Raw genomic sequence first — 26,680 nt, 5'->3', positions numbered from 1 at the left:
AAATAGGATATGTATTCAATAAATTTAATTTTTTTTTTTAATAAACCTTGTGAAAAACTTATTAAAACTTTATAAAAATCTTATAAAAACTTTGCAAATTCCTTAGAAAAACTTTATAAAAATCTTATAAAACTTTATAAAAACCTTATAAAAATCTTATTAAAATCTGATAAAAACCTTGTAAAAAGTGGTTTTAATTTGAGAATATCTGGCAGAAAAATCCATTTTTATAATTTTGGCGGAAAATTTTCTCGATTTTAGACGGAATTTTTTTTTTTTTTNTTTTTTTTTTTTTTTTTTGGCAGGAAAATTTTCAATTTTTTGGCGGAAATTTTTTTCTATTTTGGTGACTGCACATTCTTGCTGTCAGTCAAAAAGGGTAATTTAGTCATTTTATATATAAAGAGGGGTAGTTTTGAAAATGATCAACGTGGAGGAGTATTTTTGAAAAGGAATATGAAAAAAAGGTTTTTTAAAAATGATCCTAAAAATAGAAATAGTTTTGGTATATATAAAATAAATTTTAATTTGTGCTATTGCACGGGTACTTATTTAGTTTGGGTGTTATTGTTCAAAACATGATAATTGTTGGTTTTATTGTAATTGATTAAAAAACAAAATTGATTATAACAAACAATTAAGGATATTGAACCAAAGAAATCTCTTTTGCATGTGAGATACTAGTTAGTACTCCCTCTGTTTCACAAAAAGTGTCATTTTAACACATTTCACACGAATTAAGAAAACATTAAAATATACATATATGCTCTTATTTAATAAGTGTTTAATAGGTTAATTTAGTCATAGATTAAGAGTAAAACTATGAAATATAATGTAAGAAATGCATCCGGACATATTAGGCTATATAAAAGCAAAACAAAGAACTTGTGGTGTTGTAAGGACAGGGAAGAAGAGAAAGATAGGGAAGCCGTCATGAGTACTTCGGCAGGATCTGTGTTTAATTTATCAGTGGAGCCGTTTCTGCGGGCAAGTGAACCACGTTCTCTATTCCTCACGTTTTTCTCATGGGCACCATTAGAGATTTGAGCTCTTGCTCCTTTCTGTGAAGTTTCTAGTTTTTCTCTTAAATCTCTGATCCTCATTAGAAAAATATAATTACTAATTTATTGATAGAAAAATTAATAAATTTTTCGGTTCTAGCATGATTAGTTTATAGAGATTTACTGTGCATAAATTCAATTCAGAGATTCACTAAAAATTCGAGAATTAGAAATCAAAGTCTAGAAGATGATCACGAAGGAAGAAAGATCATCTGGGAAAATAGAGATCTGATGATGGAAAGAGACCATGATGATGATGACACTTGTTATTCTTGGTTGATTAGTTCTCACTAATAGAGAAAAATGTAATGTGTTTGCTAACCGAATAAACAAACCAAATACATAACTAAATCGATAATTAAGGATATTGAACCAAAAAAATCTCTTTTGCCTGTCACATACTAGTTAGTACTTCATGATCTGTTTCACAAAGAATGTCATTTTGACACATTTCACACATATTAAAAAATATTAATATATAGATATATGCTCTTATTTAATAAGTGTTTAATAGGTTAATTTAGTCGTAGATTAAGGGTAAAACTATGAAATCTAATGTAAAAAATGCATCCGGACGTATCAAGCTATATAAATGCAAAGCAAAGAACTTGTGGTGTTGTATGGATAGGGAAGAATAGAAAGATAGGGAAGCCGTCATGAGTAATTCGATAGGAAATGTGTTCAATTTATCAGCGGAGCCGTTTCTGCCGACAAATGAACCACATTTTCTATTCCTCACGTTTTCCAATGGCTTTCCCCTCATGCGGGCACCATTAGAGATTTGAGCGCTTGGTCCTTTATGTGAAGCTTCTAGTTTTTCTCTCAAATCTCTGATCCTCATTGGAAAAATATAATTATTAATTTATCGATTATAAAATTAATAAATTTTTTGGTTCCAATATGATTAGTTTATAGATATTTACTGTAGATAAATTCAATTTAGAGATTCATAGAAAATTTGAGAATTGGGAATCAAAGTCTAGAAGATGATCACGAAGGAAGAAAGATCATCTAGGAGAATAGAGATCTGATGATGGAAAGAGATCATGATGATGATGATGATAAAATAACAAGCTTGTTACTTTTGGTTGATTAGTTCTCACTAATAGAGAAAAATGTTACATGTAATGTGTTTGCTAAACCGAATAAACAAACCAAATACATAACTAAACTGATAATTAAGGATATTAAACCGAAAAAATCTCTTTTGCCTTACACATATTAGTTAGTACTCCCTCTATTTCAGAAAGTGTGTCATTTTGACACATTTCACACAAATTAAGAAAACATTAAAATATACATATGCTCTTATTTAATACTCCCTCCGTTTCACAAAGAATGTCATTCTGGAAAAAAAAAATTGTTTCACAAAGAATGTCATTTTACATTTCTAATGAGTGTTTTAATGCTAAATTTACCCAAAACTATTTTTATTGAACTTAGATAATTAATTACTTATTAAATAAGGGCAAACATGTATAATTCAAACTTTTTTTAATTTGTGTGAAATGTGTCAAAATGACACTCTTTGTGAAACAGAGAGAGTAAGTTTTAATGGGTTAATTTAGTTATAGATTAAAGGTAAAACTATGAAATTTAATATAAAAGTGCATTGAAAATATAAAATGATGCATTGAAATGTAAAATGACACTCTATGTGAAACAAAAATAAAACACTAAAATGACACTAGCCCTGTTCTTTTGATGATCGCTGAACCAACGATAGCGACAAAAGAAAATCAATGTATTTTTGTTACTTTAAACACAAAATTGCATAAATTAATGATGATGATGTTTATAAAAAGTGACTCAGCAACTGTTTTCGGAACAATAACTGATCGTTTAATATTCCAGCGACAGTTATGATTTATTGCCATTCATTCGGCCGACTGTTTTAACTGTTCCGGCGACAGTTTTTAATCCCATAATAGTGTATTTTCTTGTCGCTGTTGATGGTTGGACGGTCATCAAAAGAACATGGTAACTCTTTAGAACATGGCAACTCTGTTTCACAAGATGGAGTATTTATCAACGTGATCTCTTTCTTTTCCCTTTCACATGCCGATGATGATTTTATTTGCCTTTTGCGTGATCGGCAATAATCGTTAGGTAGCAAATTGAGACTTTTTGTTGGTTACCAATTTCACTTTGACTTTTGACTTTAATAAACTCCTTTTGAAAGCTATGGTACAATATTTGAAGTTTTTTTTAAAAGCTGCTTACGTTACTAAAATTCTCATTTGATATCTCACCCAACAACAAATAAAAAGGAAAAGTATCTTATTTCATGGAACCAACAATAAGGTACGAGAACTGATAGCATACAAAATCTCTCCCTTGAAGGTTCGTTGACATATTCCAAATATTATATTTTTTGGTATAGTGTTCCAAATACTTTATCCAATGGCTCACATCTTTCTCAAAAGTGTACGAAACCTTTCTCCTTCAAGGACTCCACGGTCTCCTTGATGCTAACCTTCAAGGGTACGTAGTCTATGCCAAGGCTCTTTATTTTTTCCTTCGACACTTGATATGTCGGCGCGTACGGATTCTCATCCTCACACCTGTGCATATATGAGACAAAAGCCTATTAGAAACCAGACACGACCAGGACTGGACCGGTTAATATATTTAGAGATGTTATTACTTTTCAGGGAGTGGGACATTTGGGTAAAGCTCATGCAGAATGCTAACCATCTCGGAGTAGTGAGCGACTCTCTCGACCATACAGTAACGTCCGTTAGCTGAAGGGACCTCAAATGCTTGGATGTGCGCATTGGCTACGTCCTTAACATTAACCCATCCGAAACTCACGTTGGGGAAAGTCTTTGCACCTGCTTATTATATAAAGACATGAACTCGAAACTGGTTCTCTTTTAACATTTGATAAAAAGGGTCATAAGAATCATTCAAAAGGGGAAGTGTTTTGTTTACCATTTATTAAGTTGAGTATAGTAGCAGCACTCGTGTTCAGAGTTGGCTGTAAGAGAGGACCGATCACCATGGCTGGGTTAATAGTAACAATTTCTAAGCCTTTCTCTTTAGCGAGTTTCCAAGCAGCATCTTCCGCCAAGGTCTTGGATAGAACATACCACATCTGAGTCCAGTATAAAAAGCAGAACCAATTTAGTTTTGCACTTAAAGAGCCTAGCATTACAGCAAAATGAAGGGACAACTAGTCGATAGTAGATGACAACAATAATCGAATATGAGTCATCATGGCTCAAAGTTTCAACACACCTTAGAGGCCTCACAAAGCTCAGGATCAGAGAACCAAGTTTCATCGACAGTTACATCCGGGGTGCGTGGTTTTCCGTTGCAATTAACAGCTGCCATGGAGGAGGTCACAACAACCCTTTTAACCGATGAAGCTTTTGCGCATGAATTCAAAACGTTAAGTGTCCCCTTGACTGCAGGATCAATAAGTTCAACCTGAAATGGGGATAGTAAAGTTAAGATCCAAACTAATCCACAAAGCAAGCAAGTTTGAGGATAAGATAAGAACCTGTGGGTCTTTTACATCAAAATAACAAGGGGAGGCAGTGTGGAAAACTCCATGGCAGCCATCAATAGCAGAGTCGAAAGATCCTTCAACCAAAAGATCTGCTTTGAACAAGTGAAGTCTCTCCTTTGCACCTTCCAGTGAGAGTAAGTGTTGCGTCTTCTTCGGATCACCTAAAGATGTGAATCAACAAACTATTACAACTACGATTTGTGCATGTAGAGATAAGTAAACCACGAGACCATTCTTGGTGATAAATTGGTATAAGAAAGCATCAATTTTTATGATTCTTCACACTAATACAAATTAGGATCCAAATCTAGTGATCCACAGACTTAACTGAGATAGTGTTAGAACCTTAAAGCGAAGCAAATATATATGTGAGAGAGAGAAGAGAAGAGAAGTGAAGAGAAGAGAGAGGGTACAGAACTGGGGTCTCGGACGGAAGCCTTAACGGTGTAGCCACGGCTGAGGAGGAAATGAACGAGCCAGGAGGCGATGTAACCAGAGGCTCCTGTAACACACACCACTTTACCTTCACCACTGTTTGCCATTGTTCTCGAACCACGGATTTGTGTTCTGTCTGTCTCCTTTTCTTGTTTCTCTGTAACCAAATGAATGACCAATTTGTAACTTATACCAGAATTTCTTTATCTGGTGCTTTGTATTCTAAATAAAAATAAGATATGTACAGATTTATATTCGAAAAGTTAATAATTTTTTTCTGTTCCAAGTTATGTAAGTGTAATTTTATAGACAAAATTCGATAATATAATAAAATAATTTTTTTAATGTAGATATATAGTTTCATCAATACTATAAATTCATAATTATATAAAATTTTCTATATATACATTTAAAATGTTTGGTGAGTATGACTCGTGTGTTATTTATACTGTATCCGAAAATTTTGGTGTTATGTTCAACTTGAACAGTTCAAGACAAATGATAACTACTACTTATGTTTCACTAAAAATGTCATTTTAGCATTTTTCACATAGATTAAGAAAAATAAACAAATTTCATTTTTCATATTAGTTTCTAATTAATAAGCTGAAATAGTAAGAATAAAAAAAAAAATATAAAGTCTTAAAACTGCATTAGAAACACAAACCGATACTCTTTGTGAAACAAGATTAAAACCTTAAAATGACACTCTTTGTGAAACGAGAGTATTATTTTCTTGTAATTAATAAAAAAACATTGATTATAAAGATTAAATCTTATTTTTAAATATATATTTTAAAAAGTTACCAAACTAGAAAAATATCTCTATTAATTATTAATTTATCGATAGAAAATAAAAATAGATTTTCTTTTTCGACATGATTAATTTATAGAGATTTTACTGTTAAAATTTTCATTTAAGATATTCACCAAGAATGAAAGTCTAGAAGATAGAAGGATCATGGAAAACTGAGATCTAATGATGGAAAGTGATGATGATGACACCACAAAAGAGATGAGGAAGATAATTGTTATTTTTCGTTGATTAAGATATTGAATGGTTACTAGTTTTTAATTGGATTTTGGTTTTATATTGTTTGAAACTTTTTTTTTTACCATTCAAGATTTTTAAAAGTTGGATTCCCAAAAGTTAGGGAAACTAGTTTGAGATTTTTTTGGAAAAATTTTCTATTCAATGTTTTCTTAGTTTATTAATTTTGAAATATACTGCAAAAACCAAAAAACAAATTTTCAAAAACCAAAATCCAAAAACTAAAATTTAAAAGGTAAAAACCAATGAAAATTCTGTTGCCATTTATAGCCTAATTCTCGTCTAGCTAATAGAGAAAGTGTTACATGTAATGTGTTTGCTTTGTTCAAAAATAAATAAATAATGTGTTTGCTAAACCAACTAAACAAACCGAATACATAACTAACCCGATAATTAAAGAAATTGAACCAAAGGAATCTCTTCTCCCTGTCACGTAGTTATCAACTTTATTTGCCTTTTGCGTGGTCGGCGATAATCGTTAGGTAGGCAATTGAGACTTGTTGTTGGTAATCAATTTCAGTCGGACTCTACTCAATTCCTTTTGAAACTACTGTATATGGTACAATTTCTAAGTTTTTTTAAAAGCTGCTTACGTTACTAAAATTCTCATTTGATATCTCACCCAACAACAAATAAAAAGGAAAAGTATCTTATTTCATGGAGCCAATAAAACGTACGAGAACTGAGAGCATACTAATCTCTCCCTTGAAGGTTCGTTGACATGTTCCAATATTATATTTTTTTAGGTAGTGTTCCAAATACTTTATCTAATCTGGACTGACTCCAATGGCTCACATCACATGCTTTCTCAAAAGTGCACGAAACCTTTCTCTTTCAGGGACTCCACGGTCTCCTTGATGCTAACCTTCAAGGGCACGTAGTCTATGCCAAGGCTCTTTATTTTCTCCTTGGAAACTTGATATGTCGACGCGTGCGGATTCTCATCCACACACCTGTGCATATATGAGACAAAAGCCTATTAGAAACCAGACACGACCAGGACTGGACCGGTTAATATAATTTAGAAATGTTTTACCTTTCAGGGAGTGGGACATTTGGGTAAAGCTCATGCAGAATGCTAACAAGCTCGGAGTAGTGAGCGACTCTCTCGACCATACAGTAACGTCCGTTAGCTGAACCGACCTCAAATGCTTGAATGTGCGCATTGGCTACGTCCTTAACATTAACCCATCCGAAACTCGAGTTGGGAAAGGTCTTTGCACCTGCTTATTATATAAAGACATGAACTCAAACTGGTTCTCTAGCACTTGATAAAAAGAGTCATACGAATCATTTAAAAGGGGAAGTGCTTTGCTTACCATTTATTAAGTCGAGTATAGCAGCAGCACTCGTGTTCAGAGTTGGCTGTAAGAGAGGACCGATCACCATTGCAGGGTTAATAGTAACGATTTCTAAGCCTTTCTCTTTAGCGAGTTTCCAAGCAGCTTCTTCGGCCAAGGTCTTGGATAGAACATACCACATCTGAAGCCAGTACAAAAAGCAGAACATATTTAGTTTTTGAACTTGAAGAGCCTAACATTACAGGACAATGAAGGGACAACTAGTCTTATAGTAGATGACAACAATAATCGAATCTGAGTCATGGCTCAAAGTTTCAACACACCTTAGAGGCCTCACAAAGCTCAGGAGTGGAGAACCAAGTTTCATCAACAGTTACATCAGGCGTGCGTGGTTTACCATTTAAAGTAACAGCTGCCATGGAGGAGGTAACAACAACCCTTTTAAGCGAGGATGATTTGGCGCATGAATTCAAAACGTTAAGTGTCCCCTTGACTGCAGGATCAATAAGTTCAACCTGAAACGGGGGATACAAAAGTTAAAGATTAAATCAACCCACAATGTAAAAAGAAAGCAAGTATGAGGATAAGATAAAGAACCTGTGGGTCTTTGACATCATGATAAAAAGGGGAAGCAGTGTGGAAAACTCCTTCACAGCCATCAATAGCAGAGTCGAAAGATCCTTCAACCAAAAGATCTGCTTTGAACAAATGAAGTCTCTCCTTTGCACCTTCCAGCGAGACTAAGTGTTGCGTCTTCTTCGGATCACCTAAAGATGTGAATCAACAAACTATTATAAACTATGATTTGTGCATGCACAGATAAGAGAATCAAAGGATCATTCTTGGTGATAAACTGGTATTTAAAAAGCATCCATTTTTAAGATTGCAGCTTTGATTAAACAAGATCAGGATCCAAATCTAGTCACAGTACAGACTTAATAGAAAATAGTGTTAGAACCCTAAAGCGAATAAAATGTGAGAGATAAGAGAAGAGAAGAGAGAGAGGGTACGGAACTGGGGTCTCGGACGGAAGCCTTAACGGTGTAGCCACGGCTGAGGAGGAACTTGACGAGCCAGGAGGCGATGTAACCAGAGGCTCCTGTAACACACACCACTTTACCTTCACCAGTGTTCGCCATAGTTCTCAAAATCACGATTTGTGTGCTCTCTTTTGGTTTCTGTGTAAAGAGGAAGGGGACCAAATGAATGACCAATTTGTAAGTTTCCTTTATTTGGTGTTTTGCCTGGTTCCTATTTTATAAGCTTTGGGTGATTTCTTTCCCCTTATTGTTTTGTTTACTGATGGCCGGCGTAAAAAAAGGTTAGGTGGCGTTGAGTACAGACAGACTTGGTGTTGGTTACCAAATTCAATTTCACTTATCATTCCTTTTACTTTTAGAAACAGCAAACTAAGAATAAAAACCTCACAAACTAAATCATAATCCTCTGTAAATAATATTTAAGGTGGAAATTTCGGAAAGGACGTGTTTCTTTTTTATTTCTTTACATTAAAGAAACTGTATCATATGCTATTATGAAAAGTCGCATGTATTAGTAGACTTTTTATATGACACAACTAAAATACTTTGAACATATTGTTACTTTGATTTTGGTTTCATTTTATTACTAATCTGAATAGTGAATACAACTACGAACTTCTTGGTCTCTTCAAAGTACACGCCTTCCAACGGTGCCCATAAGTGATAACGTGCAATCGCCAAAAGCATATATGGACTCCAATGTGCTGCAGCAACGATAGTAGATAAGATTTGAACGAAAGCTCCTAGCTTTTGTGGCTCATAATTGGGCACAACTATGGCCAATGGTTGCTGGTCCTCTCTGCTTATGCCCACCAACTAATGCAACACCCCCTCCAAACTGCAATACAACTCTGGAACTAGATGTAAAAACTTAAATTTTCACTTATGCTTAACTTGGGTTCTGTCAATTTGAAGCTAGTTTTGAATTTGAACTTCCAAGATTTAGGAGACTTACAATCACCCAAAGTTGTGACGTAGATAAATGATTTTTGATGCTGCTTTTTCCTTAATCTCTGTTACTTATCCACCATGAACAGAGCACAAGCTCTGAAACCCTACACTCCACAATGATCTCTCCAGATAACAAACTATTCTCTATGTTTCTTCACACCTACGTGACTCTAATCTTCCACTTCAGTTCTTCACCTGCCAGCACACAATATCTCATGCTTCTTCACGCCTTTCTTACTCATCATCTTACATGCCTTAGAGAACCTACCACTTGAATATATATCTCTTTGAAAGTTTTACTCTCTTCTTTTCCAAACGCCACCGACCATGCAGCCCACACCACTAATTACCATATGTTTTCAGGAGACTAATTTACTCACATATCCACGCCAAGTAAATCAGAAGCCACATTATACTCTCATCCCATCAATGATTATTAAAAAAAAAATCAAGAGAAAATAATATCAATTCTAGTCGAATAAATTGTATGAGACAAAGTGTTACATGTAATGCGTTTGCTAAACCGAACAAACAAACCGAATACATAACTAAACAGATAATTAAAGATATTGAACCAAAGGAATATCTTCTTCCTGTATTTATCAACTTTTGGTGATTTCTTTTCCCTTTCACATGTGCAATGATGATTTTATTTGCCTTTTGCGTGGTCGGCGATAATCGTTAGGTAGCTAGTTGAGACTTCTTGTTGGTTATCAATTTCAGTTTGACTTTAGTAAATTCCTTTTGAAACTATGTTACAATTTCAAAGTTTTTTAAAAAGCTGCTTAGTACTTACGTTACTAAAATTCTCATTTGATATCTCACCCCAACAACAAATAAAAGGAAAAGTATCTTATTTCATTGAACGAACAATAAGGTACGAGAACTGAGAGCATACTAATATCCCCTTGAAGGTTCGTTGACATGTTCCAAATTTCCAAATATTATATTTTTGGGAATAGTGTTCCAAATACATTATCTAATCTGGATTGAATCCAATGGCTCACAAGTTTTCTCAAAAGTGTACGAAACCTTTCTCCTTCAAGGACTCCACGGTCTCCTTGATGCTAACCTGCAAGGGCACGTAGTCTATGCCAAGGCTCTTTATTTTCTCCTTGGACACTTGATATGTGGGCGCGTGCGGATTCTCATCCACACACCTGTGCATATATGAGACAAAACCGTATTAGAAACCAGACACGACCAGGACTGGACAAGTTTATAATATATGTAGAGATGATTTTACCTTTCAGGGAGTGGGACATTTGGGTAAAGCTCATGCAGAATGCTAACCACCTCGGAGTAATGAACGACTCTCTCGACCAAACAGTAACGTCCGTTAGCTGAAGGGACCTCAAATGCTTGGATGTGCGCATTGGCTACGTCCTTAACATTAACCCATCCGAAACTCGCGTTGGGAAAGGTCTTTGCACCTGCTTATTATATAAAGACATGAACTCGAAATTGGTTCTCTTTTAACATTTGATAAAAAGGGTCATAAGAATCATTCAAAAGGGGAAGTGCTTTGCTTACCATTTATTAGGTTGAGTATAGCAGCAGCACTCGTGTTCAGAGTTGGCTGTAAGAGAGGACCGATCACCATAGCAGGGTTAATAGTAACGATTTCTAAGCCTTTCTCTTTAGCGAGTTTCCAAGCAGCATCTTCCGCCAAGGTCTTGGATAGAACATACCACATCTGAGTCCAGTATAAAAAGCAGAACCTATTTAGTTTTGCACTTAAAGAGCCTAGCATTACAGCACAATGAAGGGACAACTAGTCGATAGTAGATGACAAGTGACAACAATAATCGAATATGAGTCATCATGGCTCAAAGTTTCAACACACCTTAGAGGCCTCACAAAGCTCAGGATTGGAGAACCAAGTTTCATCGACAGTTACATCGGGCGTGCATGGTTTTCCGTTGTAACAAACAGCTGCCATGGAGGAGGTCACAACAACCCTTTTAACCGAAGATGCTTTGGCGCATGAATTCAAAACGTTAAGTGTCCCCTTGACAGCAGGATCAATAAGTTCAACCTGAAACCGGGATATAAAAGTTAAAGATCAAATCAACCCACAAAGTAAAAAAGCAAGCTAGTATGAAGATAAGATAAAAGAACCTGTGGGTCTTTGACATCAATATAAAAAGGGGAAGCAGTGTGGAAGACTCCTTGACAGCCATCAATAGCAGAGTCAAAAGATCCTTCAACCAAAAGATCTGCTTTGAACAAATGAAGTCTCTCCTTTGCACCTTCCAGCGAGACTAAGTGTTGCGTCTTCTTCGGATCACCTAAAGATGTGAATCAACAAACTATTAGTCTATTACAACTATGATTTGTGCATGATGAGAGAGAAGATTCACACTAATACAATCAGGAGCCAAATCTAGTCACAGTAGAGACTTAATTGAAAATAGTGTTAGAACCCTAAAGCGAATAAAATGTGAGGGAGATAAAAGATAAGAGAAGAGAAGAGAGAGGGTACGGAACTGGGGTCTCGGACGGAAGCCTTAACGGTGTAGCCACGGCTGAGGAGGAACTTTACGAGCCACGAGGCGATGTAACCAGAGGCCCCTGTAACACATACCACTTTACCTTCACCAGTGTTCGCCATAGTTCTCAAAATCACGATTTGTGTGCTCTGTTTTGGTTTCTGTGTAAGCAGGAGGAAGGGGACCAAAAGAATGACCAATGTGTGAGTTTCCTTTATTTGGTGTTTGCTTGGGTTCCAATTTATAAGCTTTGCGCGATTTCTTTCCCCTTACTGATGATTTTATTTGCATTTTTTTTTTTGTGGTCGGCATAAATGGTTAGGTGGCGAATGCAGACTTGTCAGTTACCAAATTCAGTTTCACTTACCATTCCTTTTACTTTTAGAAACAGTAAGAATCATAATTTGAGAAAAGACGTTTTTATTTTTATTTCTTTACAATAAAGAAACTATCATATGCTATCATGAAAAGTCGCATGTATTTGTAGACTTATATGACACAACTAAAATACTTTGAACATATTGTTATGTACTTTGATTTTGATTCCTCCCTTGGTGTCTTCGAAGTACACGTCTTCCAACGGTGCCCATACGTGATAACATGCAATCGTCAAAAGCATATATGGACTCCAATGTGCTGCAGCAACGATAGTAGATAAGATTTGAACGAAAGCTCCTAGCTTTTGTGGCTCATAATTGGGCACAACTGATGCCCACCGCATTAACTGATGCTATCTCTGATTATGCAAGTGCAACACCCTCCAACTGCTATCCAACTCTGGAACTAGATGTATAAAAACTTAAATTTCCACTTATGCTTAATTAGGAACTTCACATCACCAACACCAGTGTAAACTGTTGCAAGTCTTGTAAAGTTTGTCTCATCCACACATCACACCGCAGCCTTGACAAATGTGTTTTATCTCATCAATCTCACATTATTTAGGCTGTCCCCTTCACACATCAGACATGATTCAGTTTGAACACAAAAACTGCACAAGTTGTTGTTTCTCTTTGAACAGAGCACAAGCTCTGAACCCTACACTCCACAATTATCTCTCTATATACCTCTAACAAACTATTCTCTATGTTTCTTCTTCACACGTAACTCTAATCTTCCACTTCAGTTCTTCACGTGCCAGCACACTCATGCTTCTTTACGCCTTTCTTACTCATCATCTTACATTACATGCCTTAGAGAACCTATCACTTGAATATATCTCTTTTGAAAATTGTACTCTCTTTTCCAAACGCCGCCGACTATGCAGCCCACACCACTAACATTGCCTCCTTTCTTCTTCTTCTTCAACATAATTACCATATTTTTTCAGGAGACTAATTTATTCACATATATCCACGCCAAGTAAATCAAAAGCCACATTATACTCTCATCCCATCATTGATTATAAAAAAAAAAACTCAAGAGAAAAATAATACTCAATTCTAGTCGAATAAATTGTATGAGACAAAGAGTCACAAGGTCTTGTCGTCTCTACCATCCCAAACCCCACACCTTACACAATGGTGTGGCCCACAACATTAAAAAACTAGCTGCTGTACAGATGATATTAATTAAGGGAAGTAGTTGGGAAGCTTTTCAGGTGCAATTTATTTACAGATACACACTCACTTCCTTCCCAACCTAACCAAATGGGCCTCGTGCTTTGCTGCTGCTGTTACTTCCGCTGCTTTGTTAGCGGCTTCACGCTTCATTGCCCTCTTTGCACGTCTTCCTGTTGTGCTTGCAGTCTTCACCTGCTTTTCCTTAGGCTCACTTGAGGATGACCCAGAACTGGAACTGGAACTAGAACTAGAACCACTGTATCTCTGGACTGGCCTGGCTTCTTGACGCCCGGATCTGACAAAACCATTGCCACCCCATCTCCTATTTCCTATGCGAAGACTTGCGCCGTGCAAATAAAACTCGTCAAGGTCATCATCTTCATCCTCGTAGTCACAAGGAATGTCAAAATCATCATTGTAACCATGGCTGTAGGACGCCTGTTCCATCACATCCAATGGTACAAACCATGAGGCTCTCAGGAGAAGGCATACACTCTCCTCAAACAGAAAATCTTCAATGCTGCATAGAAATACAACAGAGAATTTACAAGAAGGCACAGAAAACTCCAAACTCTATGGTGCCAGAACATGTGGACAGATTATATAACCAAAAAAGAATGAGAAAAGAGTCTGATAAAGCAAATGGACTAACATGATGCAATATGTACATAACGAAGGAAACTCACCTGCCATCGAGAGCCCGGTGGACACTGAGAAAATCAAACGGATTCTTACATTGTGGGCATGTAGGACTCTCTTTGCAACTCGCCCAACGAAGTATGCACGTCACACTGGATAGATAGAAATTAATTATTCCTTTTAAAAAACCAAAGGAGAAAGTCAGTTTATAGGTAGGCATATAGAATCAAACAAAACATAAAAAGTTGTCAAGAGGTACACAGGTTAAACCTATATATAACCAAGCTATACAATATGTTCATACTAGAGACTACAATTTTAAACCAAAAGTGAAACCCAAGCAGATATACATAAATCTATAACTTCAAAGAAACGTTCTAACAAGAATACCAGTAAGTATGTTCACAGCCTTTGACCATAGCAGTTTCTTGAAGAGGAATATCACTCAAGCAAATTGCACAACAGCCACCATGATTCCCGAAACTCGGCTCGTGGATCATCACTTCCTGGATCTGCTTGTTGTCCTGAACAACGTTCAGATAAAACATCCATGAATTATACCTCCCCATATACAAAGAACCCACGAAGGAAATCATCTTAAAGAGTTATGTTAAGCAAATACATGGAACATCAGTAGCAAATTAAGCATCAAACCACTCCACATTTTAAACCTGAAGAGCCCTAATCGTCCAATTCGAAATCAAACACACAATAAGGCACAAAAAGATCCAAACTTTACGAAACCCTAACATTTCCAGAGCAAAGACTAGGCATTTCTACAGAGAAGAAGAAGCATCATCAGATGGAATCAGCTCCCAACTCACGAAGCCAAGACCCACCCACAAAGCAATAACAATAATTTTTATTTTCGAGACTCGCAGAGATAAATTAAATTAGGGTAGAGAATAAAAACCTGATCTTTCAGAGCCAGTTCCTGGATACCGTCGATCACTTGCTGCTCAGACACGATCTCGGCGACGGAACTCATGGCGGCGAATGTAAATTAATTTTTCTGAGTGTAGAGAGAAACGAAAAGATTGGGTAGTAGATGAGAAAAAAAGAGAGATGCTCTTCGAAAAACCAATTCGTCGAGAATAAGGAGACCTTAATCTGACGGAGAATTATAGAGAGAGAGAGTGGTGGAGGAGGAGGAACAGAGAATGATTCGATGAGAATGATTCGATATACCCTCAAGAACAAAAGTTACATTAACGACGAAGAGGCCAAACCTTCTTGCTCATCCAGAAGTTCAATAACAGTTTAATAACACCTATAGTCTCGCGACAGGTGGGATAACGAAAACGACGTAGTATCCCGCGACATTGGCAAATTATGCATCATCTGTAGGAGATATTATAAAACATCATCTGTTGGATTTTTTTTTTAATTTTGTTATTTGTTAATATTATGTTTATGTTGTATCATTCATTTATATGTTATATAATATAGTACTATACAGTGAATTCTGATTTATATTAAAGTACTAATAGGTAGGCCTGAAAACTATTACTGATACCCGTATTGGATCCATTTTTCGGTTTGTACCCGTCCCGAAAAAAGGTACCCGCAACTTTAGGGTCGAATGAAGGGTATAATAATTATATTATCCATGGATAATGATCGAGTATCAGATATTAATTTAATTTCTCGTTACCCGTTTTATTACCCGACTCATAAATACACGTTAATATTTTATAGAATAATGTTACCAGCGTGAGGAAATATTTATGTAAATTTAAATTTGTTTGTTACAAATAATAGTAGAAAATTTCTTAATTCTATACATTTTATAAAATCATATATTTAATTTACTTAAGGTCATACTCTGATTTCGATCCGTAGTTGGTACTACTATTTTGGTTTGGTGCAATATCAAATTTGTTAATTATACATTCGGTAAAGCCAAAAAAATCTAATAAAACATGTATTGACCTGTGATTTAATATTACAAATTGATGTGGTCGTGTTTAGAGATCTTAATATACCAAATTTACAAATTGAAGTTATTGGTATAACATGTTGTATATTAATTTTATAGGTGAAAATTACAATTAGGTTATGTATATTATCAATATTATACACTTAGTATTATTTATATAGTGAATATTGTGTATAAACAATTAAGTTTTAGCCAATTAAAAGTTTGTTATTATTTCCTAAGATTTATGAGACAATAAATAGAGTTAATCATCTCATTATATTAAATTATATATATCAAATCCTCCGAAATTTTGAATTAATTTGTGAATGAGCGAACTCTTTTAGAAAATAAACTCATCAATTGTAAAAAAATTGCTAAAATAAAAAAAATTGTAACCTGTACTTTTTAGATAGTGGAGGTTTAATAGTTTTCTGTGGATAATTATTTTTATTTTTATTTCGAATGATCAAAATTAAAAGAGTATATCTATAATGAGTATATCTTGACTGAAGAATATTTCATTCTAGATAGTTAGCACATGGAAATATATAGATAGTTACCCATGCTATACATTCTATAATCTTTTACATTTCATTTACTTAGTTTCATACTCTAATTTCAACCCGTTTTGGCTACATGATACAATGTTCAAATCCGTGAATCATATAAATTTGGTAAAATCCTAAAAATAAAACAAAACCTGTATTGAAGCGGTCATGTTTAAAAATCTCGATTTAACTCTTTGATTTATCTTTTAGTTATATATATTTATTAAATAAAATATAATATTTGTGATTCCTTAGATTTTAATAAAATGTCTCTGCGTCGATGTGCATTGCAAACAAATATTTAATAAATTAGATATAATATTTTATATTTTAAAATATAAGCAATGTTGTATCTTAGTTTTAAGATATATATGTCATTATTAAATGATTTAGGATGCATATATTTAATCTTAGTTTTATAAATAAAATTAAGTTTTATAATTGTATTTAATAGTTTATTATTGTTTCCTAAAATTTCTGAAACAATAAATAAAATCTGTTAAAACAATTTCAAAAATATTGAGCTATAAAAAATAAAATCGTTTTATAAGATTTATTATTGTTCTAAAATATTATTGAAAAATATTTATAATATATTTACGTGAATCGATTAAGATTTTACATAATCAATATTTTTTTCTGATTTTATAAGTTTTTTTGAGTTGAAAGATAAAAAGAAAATAATTAATTAACACTAAAAATAACTATATTAATATTTACGTGAATTTGTTTTCTTTTAATAACTATATTAATAAAAAACTATTTTCTGGTTGCAACAAATTAATAATAAGATTCTATTATTATATTTTGTAATTAAATACAGTGGCATTTTGTGTAATATCTTACATGGAGTGGGGTTATTTTTTAAAGGATTGCTTAAATAATATAATAGAGATATTACATAATATTTTATTATTATTTTGAGTTTGATAGACAATGGACTAAACTCAAAAATAATTCAAGAAAGAAAAAGGGAAAATCATATTTTAAACCTTCAAAATATCATTGGATAGCACTTTAAACCTCGAGAGAATTTAACTAACACTATAAACCTTTAAAATGATTTTATTAACACTTTAAACTTTATAATTAATTTTCATTTTTGTACTGCCGTAAAAAATAACAGAATAATAATATTTGTCAACGCGAAATAGTTAAACTATGTTGGTTTAATTTAAATTTTAATAACTTTTAGTTTTTATAAATAAATAAAAATATAAAAAATAAATTTGTGTTTATCTTCATTGTTGACAAAACTTTTACGATGTTACTCTTCACATTATTAATCCTTTTAATAAATGCATTTCCATTAGATTCTGATTCAAATTGATTGACTTCTCATTAGAAACCAATGAATCTTCTAAAGATATTGTCGGCTTCAATTTTACATTTGTCAAATGTTTTAACCTTACCTCTAATTCTTCATTTTTTTTTTGCTTTGAACTTTTTTTTTTATCAATCGTCATAAATAATTAAATTAAATTAAATTAATTAAATAAGTATTTAAATCAAACCAGCATAGTTTAACTATTTCAAGTTGATGGATATTATTGTTCTATCATTTTTCGTGGCGGTACAGACAGAAAAATTAGTTTTAAGGTTTAAAGTATTAATGAAATTATTTTAAAGGTTTATAGTGTTAGTGAAAATATCTCAAGGTTTAAAGTGCTACTCAATAACACTTTGAAGGTTTATAATGTGATTTTCCCAAAAAAAAAAGTATTATTTCGATGCCGGATTGAATACGATGTTTAGATTGTTATACTATAAATTGCGATATTTTTTTTTTTTTTTTGAATCTTTAAAAGTAACCCTTCATAATTGATATATAGATGGCGATTTAAACCACTACAAAATGTTGAAAAGATGAATTGGAAATATTCTCTAATTTGATTTCCTTCTCTAAATCAGGTAGACTGATGTACGCTAGAGAAGCTTCACAGTGGTGGTTGTCTAAGAGCCAAAAAGAGTTGGGAGATTGGAGAATCCAAGAAACTAGTACCATTGGATCGGTTAGGAGAGTAGTAAACCTTGTTGCAACTTGCAAGAGGCAGGCAAGGTTAGATAAATAAATATCAAATTTGGCAGACATTTTTCTACTGAACCATGACTTCTTGAATTGGTTTTTTACTCATTCTTCCTTTAAAGTAGGACTGTAAATTCTCTAAACTCCATAAAAGAACTGTAACCAATTGGTTAAACCCAAAAAAGAAAAAAGAAAAAAGGGGGAACATATACAAAAAAAGCTTTGCCGAAAAATCAAAATATTCACAAAAAGCCTTTCACATTACTATTCACACAAAAATGAAAATGGATAAAGAGGTAATTAAATTAGTTAGGCAAGTAGTGCACAGTGGTATAATCCCGTAATTAAGGAGAGAGTAATGCAATGCAAAGGGATTTATAACTAAAAAATATTCAACATTTCAAGGAAAAATTAAAAAAAAAAAATTTCTTTTTCTCTCTAGTCAGAATCTGCCTTTTGGTCTCTCTCTTTTTCTCGCTTTAAAGTTAAACTGAGAGAAGTTTGTAGTCTATAGAGAGATCAATCATCATGATGCCATGCCTTTAGATTCTCTCTCTCTCTCTCTCTCTGCGTTTCAATTCCTTCAAATCTCTCTCTTTCTTCAGTTTGCCCGAGGAGTTGAAATCACAGAGACGCACATTTGAATTCGTATATGTTTGATTGGAACATCGTCGGCTCGTCGTTCTTACTGTTTGGATCGATTTGAATCTAATTCGAGCTGAAGAAAAGCTGTGCTCTAGCTTTCGAATTTTGAATTCAAGATCGAACGATCATAGTGATGCGGAGACGATTTCGTCATTGCACGACGTCTTTTTGATTGATTTTGTTCACTTTTTGAGCTTGACTAGTGTTGAAGGTTTTCTCCGGCTGTTAAGGTTTTGTTGCTTCTGAGGAGCTTCGTTTGTTGATTTTTTTTTTTGTTTTTATGTCGAGGAACGGACGAATGGCTTCTTCGTCGGATCTTAGCAGAGCCGGTCTAGTGGCGGTGACTAGGGATGTTGAGCAGGTCGGTGTTGCTAATTTTGTCAATTTAGGTCTTCCACTGCTAAGGTTAGGTATTGGTCGTTCTACTGAATTTTTAGGTCGAACTAGATTATATAAGTTAAGTTCTCTGCCGAATTCTAAGGTAGGATTACATTTTTAAGTCGAGAGTAGTTTATTTTCTTAGCTGCGTTAGGGTTAGTGACGTGCTTTAGCTAAATGCTCAAGTCTGGAAGCTCGATTCAAGCTATATAATGGCGGAAATGCATTTCTGTTATTTTAATTAGAGTTCTATCAGTTCAGGTGCATTTTTTTTTCAGAATATATAGTATTGATCATCTCAGTTTTAGACTCTTTCCTTAGTCCTCTTTTCATTTTGTAGGATTGATATTTTAGTGTGTCCCAATGCTTCTTCTCTTTGTGATTCCTACAATTGTATCTAAAAGCTTAATCACTCCTTTGGCAATATGTATATTTCACCTACTTTGTTTATGATAAAAGTTTCTTATCAATTTGCTTTAGGCTATTACTGCCCTCAAAAAGGGAGCGTATTTGCTTAAGTATGGCAGAAGGGGAAAGCCTAAGTTCTGTCCATTTCGCCTTTCAAATGTAAGTCTGTGTTCTTTCCGTTTTCTTTATTTCTATGTAAGCATTATTATGTTAAACTAACTTTCCGTTCTCATTTTTATCTGAGGATTCCTTATGAGCCTATAGAGTCCTTTTGGTTTGTTATATATTTCATCTCTGCTGCTTGATGTGTGCATGGTCTTGTTGTTCTGTGTCCTGTAACTTTCAGGATGAATCTGTTTTGATATGGTTCTCGGGGAAGGAGGAGAAACATTTGAAGCTAAGCCATGTTTCCAGGATCATATCTGGGCAGCGCACTGTAAGTTTTGACATTGCAGGATGATGTGATTTAATTCTTTCTTGAGCTGGCGAATAGATATGTTCACAATAATTTCGTTATACTAGACTTGTCCATTTTTTAATTGCATTTCAATGGTTGGATCTCTATTTCTGCCTAGGAGAAGAGTCCTCTTCTAGTTGTGTCCGAGTTCTACTATCATGTTTGTGAGTGGGATTTTCCTCCTAATGTGATCTGAATTGTTGTTTATAATTGTCCCAAGTGGTGTATGTTATGCACAAGGCTCTTTTATTATAGTCGTTTTTCAATAAACTCAAATGATTACTAGGTGCTTATAGTATGTCTGTTTCGATTCATCAAAAAAATTTCATTTCAATTCAGCGAGGCATGTGGGTCTTGATTTGACTTTGTATGTTCCATGCATCTTTTCATGAGCCAATTTTCGTAGTCTTAAGTTGCATATTTGGACTTCGCCTATCTAGTATGATATACTTATAAGTCTCGCAATGTTGCTTCTCTTGCAGCCTATTTTTCAGAGATATCCACGGCCCGAGAAGGAATATCAATCCTTTTCGCTAATATACGATGAGAGGTCACTTGATTTGGTGAGATTTTCCTTATAGTAAATTCTTACAAATTTCTTCTATGAAATCATTATCCCATCATGAAGATGTCTGTTATTATTATTGAAAGTCCATTAACTAGTGTTTGTATTTCATTTCATAGATATGCAAGGATAAAGATGAGGCTGAAGTGTGGTTTAGTGGTTTAAAAGCCTTGATCTCGCGTTGTCATCAACGGAAATGGAGGACTGAATCGAGAAGTGATGGGACGCCATCCGAAGCTAATAGTCCGAGAACATATACCCGGAGAAGCTCCCCTTTACATTCTCCATTTAGCAGCAATGACAGTTTCCAGAAGGTACTAGAGTGATATATTCCACTTCATTTTGTGCATAACTAAGGTAAAATTCGTTTACATTTTAGGATGGCTCGAATCACCATCGTCTTCAGAGTCCATATGATAGCCCGCCTAAGAATGGCATGGACAAGGCATTTTCAGACATGTCATTATATGCAGTTCCTCCGAAAAGTTTATTTCCCTCAGATTCGGCAACTATTTCAGTTCACTCTTTGTCATCTGGAGGCTCTGATACACTACATGGTCACATGAAAGGTATGGGTATGGATGCTTTTAGAGTTAGTCTATCAAGTGCGATTAGTGCATCAAGTCATGGTTCTGGTCATGATGATGGAGACGCATTGGGAGACGTTTTTATGTGGGGAGAAGGAATAGGGGACGGTGTTTTAGGTGGTGGAAACCATAGAGTCGGAAGTTCGTTGGAGATAAAAATGGATTCCTTATTGCCAAAAGCTTTAGAGTCTACTATAGTACTTGATGTCCAGAATATTGCTTGTGGTGGACAACATGCTGTCCTTGTGACAAAACAAGGAGAAAGTTTTTCTTGGGGAGAGGAATCTGAAGGTAGGCTTGGCCATGGTGTAGATTCCAATGTTCAACATCCAAAGCTCATTGATGCACTCGGCACCACAAATATTGAGCTTGTAGCATGTGGTGAATACCATAGTTGTGCAGTTTCTCTATCAGGGGATTTGTATACCTGGGGTAAAGGAGATTTTGGTATTTTGGGACATGGAAATGAAGTCAGTCACTGGGTCCCCAAAAGAGTGAATTTTCTGATGGAAGGGATACATGTATCATCCATCGCTTGTGGACCTTACCACACAGCTGTTGTGACTTCTGCTGGGCAGTTGTTTACTTTTGGTGATGGTACCTTTGGTGTTTTGGGCCATGGAGACAAGAAAAGTGTTTTCATACCTAGAGAGGTAGACTCCTTGAAAGGTCTTCGCACTGTTCGGGCAGCCTGTGGTGTATGGCACACAGCCGCAGTTGTCGAAGTCATGGTTGGCAGCTCCAGCTCGAGTAACTGCTCCTCGGGAAAGCTCTTTACTTGGGGTGATGGTGACAAGAGTCGTCTTGGTCACGGCGACAAAGAACCAAAACTTGTGCCTACCTGTGTTGCAGCTCTTGTAGAACCCAATTTTTGTCAAGTTGCGTGTGGACATAGCCTAACAGTTGCACTTACAACAGCGGGCCATGTCTACACTATGGGCAGTCCTGTTTATGGTCAGCTTGGAAACCCACATGCAGATGGAAAGGTTCCAGCCCGTGTTGAAGGCAAACTTCACAAAAGTTTTGTCGAAGAGATTGCTTGCGGTGCTTATCATGTTGCAGTTTTAACTTCAAGGACTGAGGTTTACACTTGGGGAAAAGGATCGAATGGTAGACTAGGCCATGGGGACGCAGATGACCGAAATTCTCCGACATTGGTAGAGTCGCTGAAGGATAAACAGGTGAAAAGTATTGCCTGTGGTTCTAACTTCACTGCAGCTGTCTGCCTTCACAAGTGGGCATCAGGGATGGACCAGTCCATGTGTTCAGGTTGCCGTCAGCCTTTCAATTTCAAGAGAAAGCGGCACAATTGCTATAACTGTGGACTTGTGTTTTGCCATTCTTGCACTAATAAAAAGTCCCTGAAAGCTTGTATGGCACCGAACCCAAACAAACCATATCGAGTGTGTGACAAGTGTTTTAACAAATTGAAAAAGGCCATGGAAACGGATCCATCATCTCACTCTTCGTTGAGTAGAAGAGAAAGTGTCAACCAGGGATCAGATGCAATTGACAGAGATGAGAAATTAGATTCTAGATCAGATGGACAGTTAGCTAGATTCTCATTGTTGGAGCCCATGAGGCAAGTGGATACTCGATCCAAGAAAAATAAGAAATACGAATTCAACAGTAGCCGTGTCTCACCAATACCAAGTGGAGGCTCTCACCGGGGTTCACTAAACATAACCAAATCTTTTAATCCAACTTTTGGATCGTCAAAGAAGTTCTTCTCAGCGTCTGTTCCCGGTTCCCGAATTGCGTCTCGGGCAACTTCACCAATATCAAGACGTCCTAGCCCACCGCGCTCAACAACGCCAACTCCCACTCTTTCAGGATTAACTACACCAAAAAATTTCGTGGATGATACCAAGAGAACCAGTGATCACCTAAGCCAGGAGGTGGTTAAGCTAAGATCTCAAGTAAGCTGTTTTAATTCTCCAATTTTTGCTCCTTATTCCATATTTCCTTACACATTCCACACATTTAGGAAGAATGCATTGTCAGTGAGATTATGCTTTTTTTCTTTTCAATTGTCCTGTTGTGTTTCTGGTTCATAATTGTTTACTTTCTACTCATTAAAGAATGGGTCTTTTTCTAGATGAACCAAGCAAGTGTCTTTTATTTACTTGTGTGCCTAGATGGAGTGAGATCATGCTCCTCGAATTAGTTTGTTTAGTGGGGGGGAAAACATGTATCGGCTCATTCGTTGCAATTTGGCTCCTTTTCTAATTCATTAGTAAACTATTTAACAGGTTGAAAATCTTACCCGGAAGGCACAACTTCAAGAAGTTGAACTGGAAAGAACAACCAAACAGCTAAAGGAGGCATTGGCAATTGCTAACGAAGAAACAGCGAGATGCAAGGCAGCAAAAGAAGTGATTAAATCACTTACCGCTCAAGTAAATTCTAAATTCTTCCTCGGTGCTGATGAAGTTTACTAAAACGATGTATGCAACTTACTAATTGTTTCAATGAATCAATGCAGCTGAAAGACATGGCTGAAAGACTACCTGTTGGATCAGCTAGGAGTATCAAGTCTCCTTCTCTTAATTCATTTGGCTCCAGTCCTGATTACGTTGCCCCTTCTTCTAACACCTTAAACCGTCCTAACAATCGAGAAACGGAGTCTGATGGCCTAACCTCTGTCTCAATGTTCTCTAACGGGGCAAGCACGCCTGTTTTCGATGGTGCAAATTACCGACAGCAAGCGAATCATGCTGCTGAATCAATAAATAGAATCAGCACACGATCAAAAGAAAGTGAACCCCGTAGTGAAAATGAATGGGTTGAACAAGATGAACCTGGTGTGTACATCACTCTCACAGCCTTAGCGGGAGGTGCAAGGGATCTCAAGCGCGTCCGTTTCAGGTACTACAGTTCTTCTTTTATTTAAGAGGCTTAGTTGGAATGTTTGTATGCTCTCTTTTTTTGTTGGTTATGAATGAACGTGATCCGTGGATGATTTTGATTGCAGCCGTAAACGGTTTAGCGAGAAACAAGCAGAAGAGTGGTGGGCAGAGAACAGAGGACGAGTTTACGAACAATACAATGTACGCATAGTCGTTGACAAATCCAGTGTGGGTGTAGGAAGTGAAGACTTGACTCATTAAAATTCGTTACCTTACCCCCCACCAAGAATAACACATAAAACCAGAGTTTCCCACTCATCCATTCTTTTTTGGTCGACACAGGTTTGATAGGTTTATTATATGGGGGCTTATAACAAGTAAGAGAGTAGTTTCATTATAGTTTGGGTGTTTTCATTTGTAAATTCTTTTGTAAATTCTATAAGCATACGTTGTTTTCTTTCTTTGTCTCTATAAATGCTATCAGTTGATGTTGTAATGCAAACAGCACTAATGGTTTGGAGAAGATTGTCAAGCACGAATGTGGTTTGTTATAAGAGAAAGCAAGAGATTTCTTCACACGAATGTTATCTCAAATGCAACATTAAAGTGTTTTGTAAAATACTTACGGAACAAATTAGTTGTTTAATTATCAGATAATTATTAACATAGTGGTTTAATTTTTACATAATTATTACTCCCTCCGTATTAAATTAATTAAGAAAACAACTCAATTTTCTATTTTACCCATTCCTTTATACATTTTATAACTTTTTTATTGGTCAAAACATTAAAATAGTTGGAATAAAATTGATATTTTTACCAAACATATGAAAATCTAAAACGACAAGTACTGAAAAACAAAATTTAGAGAGTAGATGTTAATAGATTCCGTTAAATAACAAAATGATGTTGTTTTAAGTTTTTGACATCTATATTAACATTTTTGAAGTACATTTTTTGTTATGCCCTTTTAGTTTTGTTTATTTAAAAAGTTATTTACAACATTGACCTCTAAAAATTTCCAAAACTAACATTACTTCAGATTTGTTTCCTAAATATTTTACTTTTCATTTCAACTAAATAAGTAACAGTAATCAATATGGAAATAACACATTCTGTTGAAGATAATTTATATCTGGATCCTTTGCAAACAAAGAAAACAATAATTTGATTCTCGTTTTATTTTCGGGAAAAATGTCATTTAAATCATGAACTTTCAAATTTTGGCCATTTAAATCATGAACTTTGTTGTAGGCCATTTAAAACATCAACTTTTGTTGATACCAAGCCAAAAAAGACATGACGTTAAATATGATAGTTGACCTACTAATAGACGTTACTTTGCCGTTAATCACATCGTTACTAACAAAACGACGTCGTTTTAATGGAAGTTTTAGTTCGAGAAAATATCATTTAAACTATGAACTTTTAAATATAGGCCATTTAAACAATGAACTTATAAATGTATGTCATTTAAACCATGAACTTTCAAATTTCTGTCATATAAACCATGAACTTGCCTTGGGCGTTAGGTGAAAACTAGACAACCTGAAAATTTTGGTTATCAAAGCAAACCAAAAAGAGAAAGCCTAACCGTTCGGCGCAATTGATTTGGATAATTGGATTTCGGTTCGGTAGGTTTATTAGAAACCGCAAAATTATATAACCCTAACAGGCTAAACCGTTTAACCCTTAGTTTAGTTTCTCTCTTCTTTCTTCGACTTTGCCTCATGATGCGATTCTAAAAAAGAGAATGAAGAACATCAATTCATCCTTCTTTCTCGATCTTTGTCATGTATTTTGTGTCTTTTTTTATTTGTTTTGAGTCTTTTTATTTATTAGGACACTACACTAGAGTTTGAAGGATTGATCATCTTGTTTTAAGATACTACACTAGAGTTTGAAGGATTGATTATTATATTAATGTATTATGGTTTAAATGACATCAATTCGAAAGTTTATGGTTTAAATGATATACATTTATAAGTTCATGGTTTAAATGGCCTATATTAAAAAGTTCATGGTTTAAATGACATTTTTTCGAACTAAAACTTCCATTAAAACGACGTAGTTTTGTCAGTAACGGAGTGATTAACGGCAAAGTAACGTCTGTTAGTAGGTCAACTATCGGATTTAACGTCATGTCTTTTTTGGCTTGGTCAACGAAACTTCAAAAAGCTAATCAACAAAAGTTGATGTTTTAAATGGCCTACAACAAAGTTCATGGTTTAAATGGCCAAAATTTGAAAG

The 26,680-nt window shown here is 35.0% G+C and overlaps 5 protein-coding genes across 6 annotated transcripts; 1 reads left to right on the top strand and 4 right to left on the bottom strand.

Moving 5' to 3' along the window:
* Positions 3,286–5,235, bottom strand: LOC104770304 (cinnamoyl-CoA reductase 1-like). The gene is made up of 6 exons (XM_010494706.2): positions 4,994–5,235; positions 4,567–4,736; positions 4,302–4,493; positions 3,996–4,158; positions 3,709–3,895; positions 3,286–3,625 (listed from the first exon to the last, which is right to left on the bottom strand). Exons 1-6 carry the CDS (start codon positions 5,115–5,117, stop codon positions 3,481–3,483), a joined length of 981 nt encoding a protein of 326 aa, XP_010493008.1. The 5' UTR covers positions 5,118–5,235; the 3' UTR covers positions 3,286–3,480.
* LOC104770305 (cinnamoyl-CoA reductase 1-like) lies at positions 6,651–8,702 on the bottom strand. The gene is made up of 6 exons (XM_010494707.2): positions 8,378–8,702; positions 7,960–8,129; positions 7,686–7,877; positions 7,381–7,543; positions 7,098–7,284; positions 6,651–7,014 (listed from the first exon to the last, which is right to left on the bottom strand). Exons 1-6 carry the CDS (start codon positions 8,499–8,501, stop codon positions 6,870–6,872), a joined length of 981 nt encoding a protein of 326 aa, XP_010493009.1. The 5' UTR covers positions 8,502–8,702; the 3' UTR covers positions 6,651–6,869.
* Positions 10,151–12,087, bottom strand: LOC104770303 (cinnamoyl-CoA reductase 1). Of its 2 annotated transcripts, none has more exons than XM_010494704.2 (6): positions 11,844–12,087; positions 11,475–11,644; positions 11,200–11,391; positions 10,887–11,049; positions 10,600–10,789; positions 10,151–10,513 (listed from the first exon to the last, which is right to left on the bottom strand). In XM_010494704.2, exons 1-6 carry the CDS (start codon positions 11,965–11,967, stop codon positions 10,369–10,371), a joined length of 984 nt encoding a protein of 327 aa, XP_010493006.1. In that variant the 5' UTR covers positions 11,968–12,087; the 3' UTR covers positions 10,151–10,368. The 2 variants fall into 2 exon arrangements, with proteins under 2 accessions (XP_010493006.1, XP_010493007.1); XM_010494705.2 differs by having other exon boundaries at positions 10,191–10,513; positions 10,600–10,786; positions 11,844–12,083.
* On the bottom strand, positions 13,264–15,267 carry LOC104770302. The gene is made up of 4 exons (XM_010494702.1): positions 14,960–15,267; positions 14,437–14,570; positions 14,094–14,198; positions 13,264–13,927 (listed from the first exon to the last, which is right to left on the bottom strand). The coding sequence occupies exons 1-4, from the start codon at positions 15,032–15,034 to the stop codon at positions 13,471–13,473; spliced, it is 771 nt and encodes a 256-aa protein (XP_010493004.1). The 5' UTR covers positions 15,035–15,267; the 3' UTR covers positions 13,264–13,470.
* LOC109124480 lies at positions 18,964–25,012 on the top strand. Its single transcript, XM_010494701.2, has 9 exons — positions 18,964–19,547; positions 20,045–20,131; positions 20,319–20,408; positions 20,912–20,992; positions 21,114–21,308; positions 21,374–23,500; positions 23,834–23,980; positions 24,067–24,449; positions 24,556–25,012. The coding sequence occupies exons 1-9, from the start codon at positions 19,467–19,469 to the stop codon at positions 24,689–24,691; spliced, it is 3,327 nt and encodes a 1,108-aa protein (XP_010493003.1). The 5' UTR covers positions 18,964–19,466; the 3' UTR covers positions 24,692–25,012.

The sequence above is a fragment of the Camelina sativa genome, chromosome 20 (genome assembly GCF_000633955.1).
Source record: "Camelina sativa cultivar DH55 chromosome 20, Cs, whole genome shotgun sequence".
Classification (NCBI taxonomy): Eukaryota; Viridiplantae; Streptophyta; class Magnoliopsida; order Brassicales; family Brassicaceae; genus Camelina; species Camelina sativa.
Note: the sequence above shows the minus strand (reverse complement) of the source record. Positions and strands in the feature narration are given on the sequence as shown.